Below are 18,690 nucleotides of genomic sequence, written 5' to 3'. Positions count from 1 at the left end.
CAGACAAATGAATACCTAACTTCATGCATAACTAATTTTAACATATAGAACTTTATGTAGCGTGTTCATAAATAAATCATGGTTTCTCTCTTCAAATGTTTAAAGTGTTGAACAGGCAAAATGATGTTCATGTTAATGATGTTTGATTAGTTTTTGCTGTGAGCAGACAAATTAAATAATGTGTGTTTGTGACTGTCGGATGACATTAGTGTCCTTTGTAGAAAACTATTTACAGCAACATAGAATATATACACACTAAAAAATCCTGGGTTATTTTTTTATCCCAAATGCTGGGTTGAGCCTTTTGGGTCATTTTTTGAGGTTATTTTTTCAGTGTTTGGGTAGTTTTTGTGTTACCCAGCTCCTGAGTCAGACATAACAACCCAATGTTTGGGTAGTTTTTATGTTCCTCAGATCCTATTTCAGACGTCTTATCCGTGAGTAGTTCCCCACCAAACACGACTCCAGCTCGGGCACGAGAGCCAGCGCAGTTACGGTGGAAACAGAATAACAGAGACTGGTCGATTACACGTGAATTACTTCTGTTTAATGTTTAATTTTTACTTTTAATGTTTGTTAAACGAGTTTAAATAGGCAATATGTATAGCCTACATAAAAACGATATAAACAATGCTGTAAATGATAAATAAAGGAAAATCAAGGAAGTTATCATGCAAACCAGTGGTTGTGGAGTATTTTACAAAAGTTTAGAGGATTTAAGTTCATCTGTAAACATTATTTCATGTATAAAGTAAAAAAATAAGCTAGTATTATAATAAAAATGAATCAACCCATTAGCTGGGTTAAATCAACTCATTATGATAGGTTAAAAAAACAACCCAATTTGCTGGATAAAATTAACTCCAAATGTGTTCTGTCCTATATTCACCCAGCTCTTGGGTTAAAAACAACCCAAATTGGGTTGTTTTTAACGTAGTGTTTTTTAGAGTGTGTATATATATATATATAAACAGTGTCGATAAGTAATGCGAGTTATGTAATCAGATTACTTTTTTCAAGAAACAAATGAAGTAATGCATTAAATGTGAACGTTCCTTCAGCATCAGGCTTATTCATTTCACTTTTGTTATGAAAGCACTTTTACCTTTGACAAAAATACTTAACTTTTATATTAAAAACAAACCAGATGTCCAGCCCAGATGACAAAAAGTAGTGCAAAAGTAACATAATGCATTACTTTCCATAAAAAGTAACTAAGTCGTTAGTAATGCAATATTGTAATATATTACTTTCAAAAGTAACTATATATAAATAAAAGTATGTCTTCCACAGATCTCGTACCTTACACGAGTCCATTCGGTGCTGGGCGATGGAGGAAACTTTCTCCAGCACCGTCCGTAATCTGGACTGGGTGGCGTGAGAGATGAAGTTCACAGCCTCCAGCGGTACGTCCGTCACTCCAAACCTCTTCGCTGAAACAAGAAAGACGCAGATGCAGATGTTACGAAAATATCAATAATCAAACAAAACACATCACCACACAGATGTTTGGAAGGAAGTTCAGTGAGAGAAAATTACATCTGTCCTTTCTTATAAATCTTCTACAAAAAGGTCCAATGTGTGTTGAAACCACAAAGGGTTGTTATGATGAACCGACACGACCTGCATTTAAAACACAAATATGTGGACAGGATGTTTTCTCACTCCCGTGACTCGTTTTCAAACCTGATTTACTGATATTACAGTAAAATGAGTTTGGATGAGCCTCTGTGGTTTGGAAGGTCAGCAAAGCTGATCCAACCACCCAGAAGAGCTCAGGAGACTTAAGCAACTCTGTCTCTCCTAAAAAATTCTTAAGAAACATAAAAACAGACACAAAGTCTGTGCAGTAAATGTACAGAGCTATAAAATAAACATGACAGCAGCTAATCATTTGATACTGGAGGAATCCAATGAGAAATGTCTGAGCTCCTGTTGAGATCTTTTGATTGCAGATACTGGGATCTTAAGAAAAATAAAAGATTACGGGTGTCTTTTTATCAGGAGAAACATCTGAGATATAATAGAACTTATTTCATTTCATTAGAATGATACTGACGAGAAGACATTTTAATCTGTGATTATTCTTTCCTATGAAAAAAATAAAGGGGATAAGAAAAGCAGCTCTTTCACATGAGTTGACGACTTTTACTTTAAAGGATAATTAGCACCAGAGTTTCTAAAGACCGCTGCAAACCTTCAGAGCGCTTCTATCTACAACATCCCCATCTTTAATTTGCTATTAACATAAGTTCTCCTTCCACTGTTATTTTAAGAAAATCACACCAATTATTTAAATCAGCCGCTAAACGTGCCGAAAGTGTCCTTAATGACTCCAAACGAGATCTTTTTTTCTAAAAACAGGAAAAAGAAATGCTGAAAACATCTTGGAAATGTCAAAACATGAGGAGTTTCTTAAGGCCACGGTTCTTTGAAAAGCACAAGAAGCATTTAGATGAACTGTTCTACAAAGAATTTCCGTTCTACAAAATTTCCACACAAAAAAATAAAATTACAAGCTGCTTTCCTAGAGAATAAAATGAATTGTAAATCTCTTCATGCCGGTTTAGCAGTGTTTTGAAACTTAGAAGCATCAAAATCAACTTTTCCTTCCCGGCACCTATAAACAATCTGTCAGAAGAGAGAGCAGCGGTGGACAGGCTTCAGTCCCTGCAGATGAAAATCATCCTGCAGGTCAGTTCTACCACACAATTACTCTGATCTCACATGGTTTACATGAGACACTCCAGATAGACCACAAGTCCTCACAGACGCAGCTGGAGTCTTCATTTGGCAGGCTTGGTCCTCTTAAGGCAACATACATGAACGACATATACTGTAAATACATGTGCATTTATGTATTTGATAGATTCTTTATCCAGAGTGACTAACATTGCATTCAAGGTGGATATAAGGAGTTAGATGATGACTTCATTTGTATGATGGGTAAACACCATATTCACAAAGCAAGATACCTTCAGTTTAAACCCCTGAAGCAGTATTTGCTTCAGATTTACATTTACTATTATCATCACTTAAAAAAAACTCCCCCAGTTAAAAAGCTTTAAAAACATCCTACATTATAAAACAATTTCTAAAAAAACTGCAACTTTTATATTTATTTTTATTTTATCCTCATATATCTTTTGTTTTCTGATGTTGCTTTTTATGTTACAAATTTAAGTTTTGCAAAAAAAAAAAAAGACTAGTCAATGCATTCCAAAGGAGCTGAACCCATGAACTATTTTTCTCTGCATTCCTCTACTTGTTTTTTTTCTTTTTCTTTAAAGTTGTATTTTTGTTGAAATATAGGTTTTACAAACAAACAAAAAAAGAAAAGAAAATGTTTTTTTTCACTAAAGTTTTTTTTTTTTTTTTTTTTTTGACATTTAAGTTTTTACAAAAAGAAGCCATGGCCTTGGCATTACTAGCATCATGCTCTACTGTTTGGACTAAGAATGCACACACAAAGTGCAAAGGCTGCAATTTTTTCGATTTGATGTTGAGGAAAAGTAATATACAGGATAACTTTTTAAAATAGCATGAGCGAGTGCAATGGATGTGATCTTTGTGTTTGGGCTGTGTGTGTGAGTGTCTCTCAGATTGAGCCGAGCTGGCAGGATTTGTGCCTCCCTTGGTTCGCTGTCACCTACGAGTTCTCCAGCAGCCCATCAACGACACCACACCACACCGCCGCTCCGCCACGGCCCAGCAGGGGGCGCTTCGTCCTCCTACACACACGCCTGCACCTTTGAGAAGAATTACTCGTTTCTAACGCACACGATGCTCCCAGCGACAGCTCGACGGCCACGCTAACGTGCAGGAAAACAGATGCCCTAGAGCTTCTGACGCTTAACTGAGGCCTAATGTGTAGCGAACACAAGGGTGACAGAACAAGCGCTGTACATCTAGTTTGAACTAGTTTGTGAGGAAAGAACTTCATACAAGCCATATGATTCTAGTCTGGAAATCTTACATCTAATGATAGTTGCATTTTGTGGGAGAAATCGTACTTAGCAGTTCAATGTGAAACTCATTGCGAAAAATTTGCTTAATACTAAATTTTATTTAGTTTGGGGTTGGATTTCCTGATTTTTTTATCTTCTGCTCACCAAGGCTACATTTATTTGATCAAAAATACAGTAAAAACTGTGAAATATTATTACAATTTAAAATAACTGTTTTTTGTTTTTTTATGTGAATATGTTCAAATGTAATTTATTTCTGTGATCAAAGATGAATTTTCAGCATCATTACACCAGTCTTTAGTGTCACATGATCCTTCAGAAATCAGTCTAATATGCTGATTTGCTGCTCAAGAAACATTTATGATTATTATCAGTGTTGAAAACAGCACAAAATATTTTTTGTGGAAACTGTGATACATTTTATTTTTCAGGATTCTTTGATGAATAGAAAGTTAAACAAAAACAGCTTTTATTTGAAATAGAAATCTTTTGTAGCATAATAAATGTCTTTACTGTCACTTTTCGTCAGTTTACAGAGTCTTTGCTAAAAAAACATAAAACAAAAAAGTGTTTATTTCTTTCATAAAAAGGTTATGTTATCTTACTGGCCCCAGACTTTTGAATGGTAGTGTATATTCTAGCATTTGTTTGGACATAAATGTTGGTGGTCATATGTTGAGGAAAGTTCCAGGTTAAATAAGCGTGTTGACAGATATGCGGATACGATGGAAATCTAGGCGGACAAACATTCAGCTTTCATTACAAGCAGTCATTGCAAAGTGCTTTTCTTTTGTTATTTACACAAACACAAAAGGATGAGTTGAACATTTCTCTGTGGTAATCGACAGCATGACACAGACTGACTTGGGCGGACCATTTTTCCATGCCGTGACCATTTAACAATGTGAAAACTGTTTAAGATCCAGTTGAAAAGATGCAGAACCCCAAATAAAAAACATTCTAGGGACACCAATAAAAACAATCAATGCAATTCTGATATCCACCTTTTTCCTGAATAACCGATGAGCGTGCCATGATGGATTCTAACCATGTTAAGACCGGGTAAAAAGAAACTTTTTCAGTATAACTAAATATAAAAATGTGCTGTTGCTGGCTGCCACAGTAACAGTAATAAACTTAAGCAATTCCTGTACAGTACTTGTTTTGCAAACCAGCAAATCTCTCCGTGTCCAGCAGCGTATGCCTTGCATTCTGTGTCAAACACTGACAAGAGAAAACGAGCATGGCTTGCGGTGTCTAAGTTAAAATACTGTGTTGCTGATCCTTTGTGTATTATGTACAAACATCTTTTAAATGTCAACTCTGTATTCCTTCTGCATTTTTTTTCCAACTCTGTATTCGCTTCATGTCATCCACCCACCCACTGACAGGTGAGTTACTGCAAAACTACCGTCGCTGCGACACTGTAAAATGATCAAACTATAGCACCATGTGCTTTTTAATTAAAATAAATAAAACTTTGTTAGGGCTGTCACTAACAATTATTTTAGTAACTGTGTAATCGGTCAATTATTCTGATGATTAATCAAGTAATCGGATCTTTTTTTGTGGTAATAAAAATAGACCTAAGCGAACAATAGCCTTTAAAATGACTTAAAATTAAGGCAGGACATTAATTTTTACAGTTTAACGGCATTAAAAATACATTTAACACCGTTAATGCAGGGGCAGGGCTATGGTTGGCCACCCCACTCACAATCTCTTTTTTTAATTTTTTTTTTTATTCAGATACACTTAACATCACTGCACAATAATAAAAAAAACAAACATACAGACACATAAAACACATGATGCCAATTTCACAATTCACCTAATTAATAGATCAGAAATTACATAGATTATAGGATATAAAATCCTGCCTTCAACAGATGTTTTCCAATGTTGGAGAATAGCTTTCTTAGCCAGAATCATGGCAATGTAAGCCAATTTTACATAATGTGATGCAACCTCTATCTCCAAACCTAATCCTAACAAACAAAGCGATGGAGAAACTGGTATTTCTATATCAAGTAACATGTGCAATTTCTCTATAAACTCCAACCAAAAATTCTGAACAGGAGTGCAGTACCACAAAGAGTGGAGGTAAGTGTCTAGACTACCAAGATTACATTGAACACATATGGGTGAATTGGTAAAACCCATTTTATACTTCCTGTGTTGTGTAATATGTACTCTATGCAGAATCATATATTGAATAAATTGTAAATCAGAATTATCAATCAAAGAAAAAAATATTTTTACAAATATGTGTCCATGTATCGAAATCATGGGAAAAAGACATATCCAAGTCCCATTTTCCAATAGGTAGATGCATCAAATTATCTATACTTAATAATAATTTATATAACATTCTTTTTGATGGTGCAAGTGTTCTGAACTGAGTAACAAATGCAGAAGGTTGAAGCGTATTATCCTTAGTATTTACCTTTATATGTAAATATTGAGTAAATTCTCCTTTCTAAATCCATCCAGGCCTCATTATCTAAATCATTATATATCCACTTATTAAGAAATTGTAACTGATTTGCCAAATAATATATAAAAAAAATTGGAGCATCTAAGCCCCCCTGTGATTTATTTTTTGTAAAGTGGACAAACTAATTCTCACTTTCTTATTTTTCCAATAAAAACCAGATATAATTGCGTTTAATGATTGGAACCATTTAGAAGGCTCAAATGGGATCATTGAAAATAAATAATTAATCTTAGGGAGTATTTTCATTTTGACAGTTGCTATTCGCCCTATTAAAGAAAGAGGCAGAGTATTCCAACATTTTAAATCATTACTAATTTTCGTTAATACCAAAGAATAATTTAACTGAGCAATTGTTAAAAGATTTGAAGAAATAATTACCCCCAAATATTTAATATTATCTGTAACAGTCAATGAGAATAATGGTTGGGGTGCAAAATTCCACAAATTTACTGTAACTGGAAGATTTGTTGATTTTGTCCAATTTATAGCGTAATCAGAAATCTGTGAATAAGAAGATATAGTCTTAAAAAGTTCCGTTAAGGAGTTAAATGGATCTTGAATATACAACAATATATCATCTGCATACAAATTTATTTTATGTTCCATATTTCCAATAGATATGCCTTGTATATTTACATTTTGGTGAACTGCCGCAGCCAATGGCTCAGTAAAAATAGCGAACAACAAAGGAGATAAAGGACATCCTTGTCTAGTACCTCTTTGCAATAAAAAAAACTACGTGACAACATTCCATTCAATATTACTGATGCCATAGGTTCATTATAACTAGTCTAAATGAAAAAGAAATTTCCAATCAGCTTTGTCGAAAGCTTTTTCAGCATCTAGGGACACTATTATTGCCTGTATTTGATTACGTTGAGATACATCAATTATATTAAAAAGTCTTGTTAAATTACCCGATGAGTGACGACCTTTAATAAATCCAGTTTGATCTTTATAAATGATTGAAGAAATTACTGAATCCAGACGAAACGCAAGAGCTTTAGAAGTTATCTTAATATCAGTATTAATCAAGGATAATGGACCATAACTAGAAGGCGCATTTCAGACACATGCATCAACATAGCCTCAGCAGCAGGCGCGAGTCAGATCCGCGTCACGTTCAGCAGCGGCAGCTCTTAAAGTAATAGCAGCCAAATAACCTAATAACCAGCTGCTGTGAAGTCTATTCAACAAAGAGCAAAAGGAAAACGAGGAAATCGACAACTTTTGTAGCTTTAAGGATTCATATATATTTAATTTAGAATTTAGTGTTTGAAAACTTTCAACTTCTGTATATTTCCTACTTGCTGAAGGGCACAGGTAAATATAACATTTATTACAATGGGTTTATGTGACGATTGTTTTAAGTTCACTTAAATTAGAAGTTGCTATTTTTTTTAAAGTCTAATAAATTGATCAATTGATAGCTCTCAATTATACTGTAATGTTGAATGGCTATGTTCAGTGGTTAAATATTTTGAAAAAAAGAGCAATTTCCTAGAGACATCAGTATTGGTATCAGTAATACTTGCCTTCAGTAATAAAAAAAAAAAAGATGCCACTAAACAAATTTTAAAATATATACTGTCTTTATGTTGTTTCTACATTAATTTGAAGATTGAATGTAAAATTATTGATGCAAAATAAAAGTATATTTAAAAACATTAATGTTGGGTGGGATTAATCGCGATTAATTTCAGAAATAAAAAAAAATTCAATTAATTTTTTTAATGGCCTGATGATTGTTTTTACACTTACAGCCCGATCTATCCCTTGTTTAATATTGACTAAACAACATTTGATTCAAATGTCCACTTAATCTTTAATATGTGGCAACTTCTTTATGATTGAAATGCTACACTGTAAAAAAAAAAAAGTTGAGCTAACTCAAAAAAATAAGGCAACCTATTGCAATCAACTTTTTAAGTTAACTCAACTAGCAACCGACAACTTAAAAACTTTAGTTCATCTAATGAATAATACTACCCATGTTATGTAGAAGACTTTGAAAATAAACAAATCTAAAAGAAAGATTGTTTAAAAAAAAGATTAGTATTGCTAAAACATCTTTGCAGTATAAAAAAAAACTTAAAATAATTTGTTACCCCCGCTGACTTAAATTTTTTCATTTAGTCAACTAAAATACTTAAATTAACACTGAGTAACTTAACATTTAAAGTTGACTAAACTAAAAAATTTAAGTCAGTGGGTAACAAATTATTTGAAGTTTTTTTGTTTACAGTGTACAGCCACTGTGATTTCTTTAATAAGAACACGTGGACATCAAAACATGCAAACTCAGAGCAAATGTTTAAACTTTTATGTTGAAGTCGCGATGAACAGTTAGCATATTGAGAAAGATAATGCTTTATTCTCCTGTGTTGGTGTAGGTTTATGAATGATTTACCGTATAAATATGATAGAATGGTGCACATTGTTCCCAGATGAGTGTCATAAGCAACTCAGTCTCACAGCATATGCAAAGTATGCGCATGTAAATGATAACTGTTTATGTGGAGCAGCATTTACTGTGAACGGAGCTGTAACCTACATGCATATAAATAAAGCGCATTTAATTCAATTGCAGCCTTTGTGAATTCACAATAGCACTATGCTTTCTGAGTCTAATAATGCTTTCAATGGATTCTCATCCGTGGAATGCGCCACTTCCGGTATTTAATCGAGGAATCGTGACAGCCCTAAATGTTGTATTATCAGCTCGGAAAATATGTTAATTTGACTAGAAACACCACAGACCAGAAATGTAAATGATTCGGGTGAGATTTCCTCGTTCAGGATTGCGAGTGTTTGGTGGAACAAAAAGGACACACTCCTGGTGGCCCAAAGCGACCGTGGACTGGCCTACATTCACAAGAACAGATAAGGTTTCAAAGCTCCAGGCTCTCCAGAATAACTCCACATCATCACAGATGGGTTTATGTGTCCTTGTGAGAGCTTTTTATATAATTCTGAACATATATTTAGCACTGTAAACAAGCCACATGATTGAGGAGTGCTTGTCGTGGAGGTACTGTACCTGTTTCCAGTATACGCCGGTGTAACAGACCTGCAGGCAGGAAGGCCTCGTCTTTACACGAGCGGATCTGCGTTCCCACCAGATCAGAGTTGGTCGCTAGAATACGAGCGCTCTCCTCGTTGAGGTTCACACCAGCCATAGACGCAACATCGTTGATGTCATCATCGTCTCTGCAATACAAGACAAGCATTAGTCTGATCTCACAGCACGTTATTATTGAGGGACTCAGAGTAATAATATCATAATAATGCATATTCCTTTAGCACTAAATCAAAGCATTTGATATTCTACAGTCAGCCAGTGATGTTTACATGAAAAAATTGCATTATTTTTTTTATGTATTATGATGAAGATAGTTGTTCACGCAGGTTTTCAGAGCTTATATTAAATGAAAGATGCCACAGGATGAAATGAACCAACCAAAAAAAAAAAAAAAAAAACTGATTAGCTATTAGTGCACTGTAAAAAATTTCAAGCGGTTTCAACTAATTATTATTTAGTAACTAGTTCCACAGAAATTTTACGTCAATTTCAGACTTCAAAGTGTTATCTGAATTGTTATTTTTCAGTTGGCTCAACCTTTAGTGAACTAGTCAACTAAAATGTTTTAATTGGTCAAACATTTAGAAGACTACAGCAAGTTATGTCAATTAAAATTAAACCGTTTACTCTATGTGTTTTATATGTTACCTCAACTAAGATTTATTATTTGGGCATCATAAGAAATTGCTGGGGAACTACATAAACATATATTTTATAGTTTAACAAAATTATTAAAATGATTAACTGGTGTTTATCAATCACTAAAAACACACACATAATAGCTTTTATTTAATAACAATCTCCATTTATAACATTTTTCATACAAAATAAACATATGAGAATGAAGACAAAAGTCACCTACATCTTGGATGGCCTGAGGGTCAGTAAATTAACAGCAAATTTTCATTTTTGGGTGAACTATCCCTTTAAAGCGCCAGTTGACAAACATTACATCTGTAATACAACTGCAAAATTCAGTTTAAACTTTGTTTAATGAACTAAGAAAAAACTAAACAAGCTAAACAAAATGTTAGCAAACAAAAATGTACACATATTACTGTTCACAGTTACATCTTTAAAATGAGGCAGAAGTCCAAAAAAAAAAGTTACAGTATATAAAATCAAATCAAGTCACCTTTATTTACATAGCGCTTTATACAATACTGATTGTGTCAAAGCAGCTTTAGAGTCAAACAGGAAAATAGTTTGTAAATAATGCAAGAGGACATTAACAAGTAATTTTTCCAGTTAAAGTCAGTTCATTGGTGATTCAATGTTGACATCATCCACTTTAGTTCTCTTCCAATAATGTTTGTGAAATCAGCCAAGCGTCCCCAAATAAGCAAGCCAAAGACAACAGCGGCAAGGACCCAAAACTCCATCGGTGACAGAGATTGAGTAGAAAACTTTGGGAGAAACCAGGCACAGTCGGGGGGCAGTTCTCCTCTGGCCAGATGAAAACAGCATGGCGTGGCTTAATTCTAGGCTGCAACACAGGTCAGATTGAGCAGAGGACTTGTTCATAGGGACTGGTTCTCGTGGTCTTGTCCCGATGGCTGACGGGGTCTTCACAGGGGATCTGTCTCTGGAGCTCATCTAGCTGACATGGTCTCCGCTGACATTCAGGGCTGTAGAGGTCGTCTCTAGGTGCTGATCCACCATCTGATCTTCATATGGACTGGGTGGCTACATTCACCTCGGAATAAGAATGAAACAGACTAATATTAGCATAGATGCCACTGAGAACAGTAAAGCAAATTATAATTGTAGTAAAAACTCTAAACATTTACACATATTACCTGGGATGAAAACAATAAACTCCTAGTCTTGAAAGTACACAAGCCAGTGTTTGGTGACTTGGAAGAACTGACTTGAGTTGCATCTGAAATGTTGCAATGATGACAAAGCACCAATGAAACCTTTGGCCACACCCTGATGGAGAAACAAAAATACATTTTAAGTTCAAAAAATGAAATGGTGCCTTTTAAATAATTTACAATGTATTAATATCAGTTCATTCAATTTGTGATGAAACAGAAGTTGCAACCTTTTTTTTCGTATTAAGCATAAAGGAGAAAGACCACGCGATCTCTTTATTATCTTTTCACCTCACGGAAAATTCCCTCAGACATATCATACAACACTTATTCGATGCTTTTATATATGTTGTAGCTATGTTTGTGTATAAATATATGTTTTAAATAAAACAACTTTACACCTTTTAAATATACATTTTGATAAATTCAGTCTAACGTTAAGTACAAATATTTATTCATTATTCACATTTATTCATATTTATGCCACTTGACTTAACTTTACCTGACGCCTTAACTTGACATAGCCTACACTGTTATATCCTTTTCTTCTGATATACAATTCATAAAACACTTTCTAAATGTCCACTCAAAAAAAATCTAATATGTTGCATGATTTTTCATTAAATTTATTATAAAAAAATAACATTTATTAGTGCAACTTACCTGATGCGTGAACTTGACAAGATGGCGGCACTGTTTCTCCCCCGAAGTCACTCAGGCTCGTGCACGTGCAGAATGATCCCAGTGTTGGCTGGATTCATTTTTATTAGTTTAGTCAACATCTAGCATTCTGAATGTTGACTGGATTTGAAAATAACCATTCATTTAATGTTTTTAATATATATTTGTGCAGACTTAATATAATATGTCTTCTCAACTAAGCCCAAGCAATAAAATTAGTTCAAATTAAATATTTTTGCAACATTTTGTTAATTGGATTTTTACAGTGTGATATTTGAAAAAATATTATATAATTAATATAATATATATTATATTATTATATTATAATATAATAAAAATATAATAAAAATATTTTTAAAATATTACAAATGTTTTATTAAATATCAAATAAAAATTTAATAAATAAATATAAAAGTTCACTGATATATTATTTGTCAAATACCCTTGTATAATACACATATTCTGAACAGAATGGAAATATGCATGCATGCAAAAATATATAAATAGATACACAAATAAAAAATAAAATAAAAACAAGAATATGCATGTCAGAAAATAAAAAATAAATTAATAAATAAATAAATAACAAAGTAAATAAGTATAATAAATGTTCCTAGACATGTTTTGTGCTTCGCCCATGTGCATCACATGTATTATGAAAAGAATGGGAATAAGCATGAGACAAACAAACAAACAATAAATAAATGTTTCTGGGTATGTTATTTGTCAACTACCCATGTGCTTCACGTGTGTTATGAACAATGGGAATGTGCATTTTAAATAAATAAATGTTTAACGGATTTTCTGCACCACCTTGTGTAATTAGACAAAAAGTTCAGTCAGATTAAACTTAATTAGATCATTGGTTTTTCATTCTGACTGAGCCATCGGTCGCAGTGTAAAACTAAAACTGTTTAAAATCATTTCCAGTGATTGAAATCAAGCTGAAATGAAATGAAATATAAATATTAGATGAAAATTTGCCTAGGCTAATAAACTGAAATAAAAAGTTTAAGTAGGTCTGCTAAAATGACTAAAACTAAAACAAATAAAATGAATTACAGCTAAATATAAATATTAAGAAATAAACCAGTAAAAAAAAAATGACAAAAGCATAAGAAATTTAAAAAAAAAAAAGCTAATTCAAAATATGAATAAATACTATAACAGTATATAAATAGTACTAAAAGTACTCAAATTAAAACAAAAATAAATTAAAGCTACATAGAAATATAATAAATAAAAGTAGTAAAAATTAAAAAACACAAAAAGTTATTAAAACTTTAACTAAAATTAAAATGAAAACAAATAAAAGCTCATTCAAAATATTAATAAACTTATAAATATAATATAAATAATAACAAAATAATACTGCAAGTTGAAGTACTGAAAGTACTCAAATTAAAACTGAAATAAATAATAAAGCTAAATATAAATATAAAAATTTAAACTAATAAAAAAAACAAAAAGTTAATCAAACTTGAATGAAAATTACAATTTATTAAAATAAAATATAAAAGCTAATTCAAAATATGAATAAACACTATAATAGCATATCAATAGTACTAAATTTACACTGATCCTTAACATTACGTTAACATTATTAGTCAAGCGTGACATTCCATCATTGTGACTGGCAGCTTTTCCACCCAATCATTTCTCTCCCTTTTTCCCTGTTGCCTTGGTAACAGTGTCCTAATTACGGCACATTAGCAGAGGAGTTTCCTGCGCTCGCGGCGCTGCTGAAAACTTCAAGGCTCCGGTCACACAGGTCAAAGTTCACTCCGCTCCGCTCTCATTTACGTCCGCGTCTGTACCTCTGTTTCTGACATTGACCCCCTGGCATCTCACGTCCGTGTGTGCGCGTACGGCCCCGTCGCCCCCTGCCAGAGCCTCTCCCAGACTGGCCAGGGTGTCTATGAGTCCTGACACCGCGGCAGGAGCTGACAGAGGCCATTAGCACTGCACAGAGTTAGCATGTTAGCCTAGCTGCCGCCACACAGCACAGAAATGAAGGAGCAACTCAAGAGTTTGCTGTAGAAGTCAGGAGTATTATTAGTGTGTCACATTCATCTTTCTTCTGCCATAAATGATCGGTCCTTTCAGCTTCCCTTTACAAAAAAAGTTACCATGGTAACTAAAGTTCCCGCCAAAACTGTGAAGAACATGAGCTTTTTTTTTTTTAAGTGTCTTTGGTTGCAGAAGTATTTTGCCCCTTTATTTTCACTGTAAAGATTTAAAAATATATATATTGAATGATTAGTTTTATGCCTTTAACCACACCAGCCATCTAATTAAAATGTTCATTTGAAGCAAATAAAAGTATTTGAAATACTTGATCTTCAAGTAGTTAATCATTTTTAACCAGAATAAATACTGAGTGAATCTTTTCTTCAAGAAGAAAAAGTATGGAGTGAATCAAACGGTCCGCTTATTTCATGAAGCACTGGAAACTACAATCAAAATCAACGTAATACTTTGAATATATTGCTTTTATAATCAATTGTTAACTTAATTATACACTGTAAAAAAAAAAAAAAGTTGAGCGAACTTAAAAAATAATTTTTACCAGCTTCAGCAGATTTTTGAGTTTTCTCAACTTATTTTTGTGGGGGATTCTCAAATTTTTGTCAAATTTCTCAAAAATCTGCTGAAGCTGCTTGCCTTAAAATTTTAAGTTGGCTCAACTTTTTATTTTTACAGTGTAATTAATTAATTAATTAATTATACAAAATATTCAATATTCATTAAAAAAAAATTCAGTGCTGTTACTGTTGACTAAAACTAAAACTATTAATACATACTTGGTAAATGAAATTAAGTTAAAAAAAATCTGAAATAAAATATAAATATAAGATGAACACGTGAATTTCAAAAACTTGAAAATTAGAATAGTTGCCTTGGCAACTACTTAAATGACTAAAAATAAAATTACAAATTAAAATGTTAAATTAGCTTTTTTTCTATTTTTGTCTTTTCAGTTTGCATTTTAATTTTAGATTAGGTTTTAGTGTGTTTGTTAAATGAAATAAGTAATAAAACATAATAGAATAATAAAACATCATAATAATAAAATACCAATATAATAATATTAGATATATTTTAATATAAAAAACTAATAAAAATGGTAAAAGCACATAAACATGCTAAAACCTAAACTAAAATGCAAACTGAATATACTCAAAATAAGCCAAATCTATTCCAAATATTAATAAATGCTAGAATTGTATATAAATAAAATAACTAAAATAATCATATAGAGTATGGGATGAGTCGTGTGCGAAATTGTAACACTTGAGTTGTTCATTATGAGCAACAGTAATAGTGAATGTCACTATGTCTTTATGCCAAATGGGAATCTTTGCTGTATTAACTAAATTAAGTTAAAAGACAGCTTCCAGCTGTATCTGGTGTTACCCGATGGGTGAACAGCCAATCAAAATCATCATGGTCACGAAACACGCCATCGGGTAAAGGGTCGTCAGTACCAAGCAAACCTGACAGCTTAATTAGCTACACTGCTAAAGATTTATTGGTTTATCAATCAGCGCCTGCGGCTGAAGCCTTGGGCAGAGAGAGAGAGAGCAGTGAACTCTGTGACCTATGACACACACACACACACACACACGCAACGGCTCTCTACAAACCCTCACTGTTCACACTCTACATAGGCAGTTAACCTGAAACCTTAACCTTAACCTAAAATCAAACGCCCTACATAGGCAGCAACTCACTGTGCCACACAAATAGTGCCGCTGCTCACATGAAGTACATGATTCACATCCGATTCAAATCAAGTTTAACCAGCACTTGATTACATTTGAGGCTCTTTGAAGTGTGAAATTTATCATTAGGATACCTGCGGATTTGGCCAAAACAAGCTGTTTTGGAAGTCTGCATCATGTTGCATCAGTATAGCAACTTTAAATTCAGTTTGGAACAGAACTAAAGTCTGTTTATATGATACTGCAACATTCAAACACAAAAACACAAACATTCTCAGATTTGCATAATATCTTTGTCTCATAAACTCTGAAACTATCATGCAATTTATCCTGATAACCAGTTTCCTTGAAATACTACAGGTCTTACTGTAAAGCCATAATGTATCAATGAATACCAAGACACCAAAGTTATACTGAGAAAAAAAATTAGATGAACTCTTTATAAACTACTTATATTCAAAATTTATACAAAACAGTGTTGTTACTGTTGACTAAAAATAAAAAATATTAATAAATCATTTTTAGTAAATGAAATATAATATACAATATAATAAATATATAAATAGAAGATTTTTTTTTTTTTTTTACTTAATATACTTATATATGTGACCCTGGACCACAAAACCAGTCATAAGGGTCAATTTTTGGAAATTGAGATCTATACATCATCTGAAAGCTGAATAAATAAGCTTTCCATTGATGTATGGTTTGTTAAGAAAGGACAATATTTGAACTATTTGAAGATCTGGAATCTGAGGGTGCAAAAAAATCTAAATATTGAGAAAATCACCTTTAAAGTTGTCCAAATGAAGTCCTTAGCAATAATCAAAAATTAAGTTTTGATATATTTACAGTAGGAAATTTACAAAATATCTTCATGGAACATGATCTTTACTTAATATCCTAATGATTTTTGGACTAAACGTAAAATCGATAATTATGACCCATACAATGGCAATTGCTACAAATATACCTGTGCTACTTATGACTGGTTTTGTGCTCCAGGGTCACATATTTACTATATATATATATATATATATATATATATATATGTATGAAGAGTTTATTTGCAAAAACAGATCATGTTTTTTACTATGTTATCATGTTTTTATTGTGTTTTATTGTGTTAGTTAGCTGTATTTCTTTGTTATTTTTTAACCTAATCAAAATAACCCAACTGCAGTTTGATTGAGATTAATTGGAATGCACAATGAGAAAAAACTCGATTTTTGAAAATTGTTAAAAACCGAGTTATCTGTTTTTGCAAATGAGCTCTTAATTTTCCTTCTCTTCATACCTCTATTATTTAATTTTATTATTTTAAGTTATTTTAGCTTGTTTTGAAATGACCAGAAAGCACCATCCGGTTAACCAGACACTAAAGCCATGAGCTTTCATGTTAAGCACTGTCATGTGTTCAGTGTTGCTGGCGTTCTGAGCGACAGACAGTTTCGAGCAAACAAGAAAGAAATGAAAGCATAAGAAGGATGCGAGCCAGCAGGCTGGTGAAACGCTGCACCCGTGTGTCAGCGGCAGGCATTACAGCACACATCCCGTACCTGAAGGAGCCTCCCCCCGGGTCATTCAGCTTGTTTTTCTGGTTTCCTGAGAGCTGTATGGTGACGCCTGCAGGGCTTTTGCCCGTCTGGATCGCCGCAGGCTTCCCTAAAGCACCTGGGAAAACACAAGACAGCATTATCATGAACTTACACACCTCAACCAGCTCTGCTCAGTCATATTTCACATTATTTTGCACAAAGCTAATGAAGCCTATTTTAGAAACATTACGATTTCCTGCATTGTGACATTATTTTCTTGACAATTAAGTCTCATTACTGTAATGTCTGGATAGTTTTTTAAATGAGTAATTTATACTGTAAAAATAAAAAAATAAAGCCAATAAAACAAATAAATCTATAAAGTAAATCATTTAAATTATTACTATATAGCTATAAATTATGCAGATTTTAAATCTATAGAGTATAAATTACAAAATTATAAAATAAATAATATAACATTTTTTGCATTACAATAATGAAAATGAGACTGGGGGGGGCGGGGCGGTTACAGGGAAATGTGCTTAATTGTCATGAAAATAGTGTCACAATGGACAGGCTTTATTTCCTTTAAAATAGTAATAATAATAATAATAATAAATACAAATAATGGCAACACTTTACTTGAACTCTTTACGTATAATGCATTATATAGGTATTCATTTCATAAATAATTGCAACCAAGATTAAAATGCATTATAGTATTTGCAGATTCCATACTATATCTGAAATATGTTGTTTGTTGTGTTTTAATGCATTGAATCGATACGTAGTATAATGTATTATAACTATGGTTACAATTATTATAGGGTGCACAATTAATGCATTAAAAATAGCGCATTATATAGAAAATCCTCAAGTAAAATGCAACCAAAGAAATTAATAATAAATAATAATTTCTCAATTTTTCAAATGGACTTTATGGTGAAATATGACCCGGGCATTTTCTTGAGAGGTTTCATGAGATGCACCCGAAAAGAGACAGAACAACAGGGCGAGCTGCCATTTTTACTGATTCTCTGCTTTTGTCTACATGCATCTCTCTGTTTTTTTATGTTTTTTCTCTCAGTCTGTCTCTATACACTCCTCAATGTGTCGACACACACACACAGTGACTGCCAGGGTGCATTTGAACGTGATTTTAAGAGGCATGTTCTTAGCCCACAGCTACAGGAGACGGTATTTTTAGAAACTTTCCCCCTGAAAATCCACTCTAAGGGCTGAAATATAACAGATCAGACTATGATGGACAGGAACAGAAGTACTCAGATCAAATCTGTGTGCGCACACCTGTATGTGTGTGTGTGATCAGACGGCAGGAGTTTCATGCAAAGCTGATGAATGAATGAATGGATAAATGACTG

At 33.0% G+C, this 18,690-nt stretch overlaps 1 protein-coding gene across 2 annotated transcripts in view; it reads right to left on the bottom strand.

Annotated features, from left to right (window-relative positions):
• Positions 1-18,690, bottom strand: part of LOC131524255 (transcription initiation factor TFIID subunit 4) — a 106,544-nt gene that overhangs the window by 61,370 nt on the left and 26,484 nt on the right. For both annotated transcript variants that reach the window (XM_058751199.1, XM_058751200.1), the window contains 3 exons: positions 17,330-17,444; positions 9,506-9,675; positions 1,303-1,433 (listed from right to left, as the gene is read on the bottom strand). In XM_058751199.1, coding sequence (XP_058607182.1) covers positions 1,303-1,433; positions 9,506-9,675; positions 17,330-17,444 — 416 coding nt within the window. The remainder of the gene's footprint in view (positions 1-1,302; positions 1,434-9,505; positions 9,676-17,329; positions 17,445-18,690) is intronic.

Source organism: Onychostoma macrolepis, chromosome 18, assembly GCF_012432095.1.
Source record: "Onychostoma macrolepis isolate SWU-2019 chromosome 18, ASM1243209v1, whole genome shotgun sequence".
NCBI lineage: Eukaryota > Metazoa > Chordata > Actinopteri > Cypriniformes > Cyprinidae > Onychostoma > Onychostoma macrolepis.
This window is presented reverse-complemented; position numbering and strand designations above follow the sequence as displayed.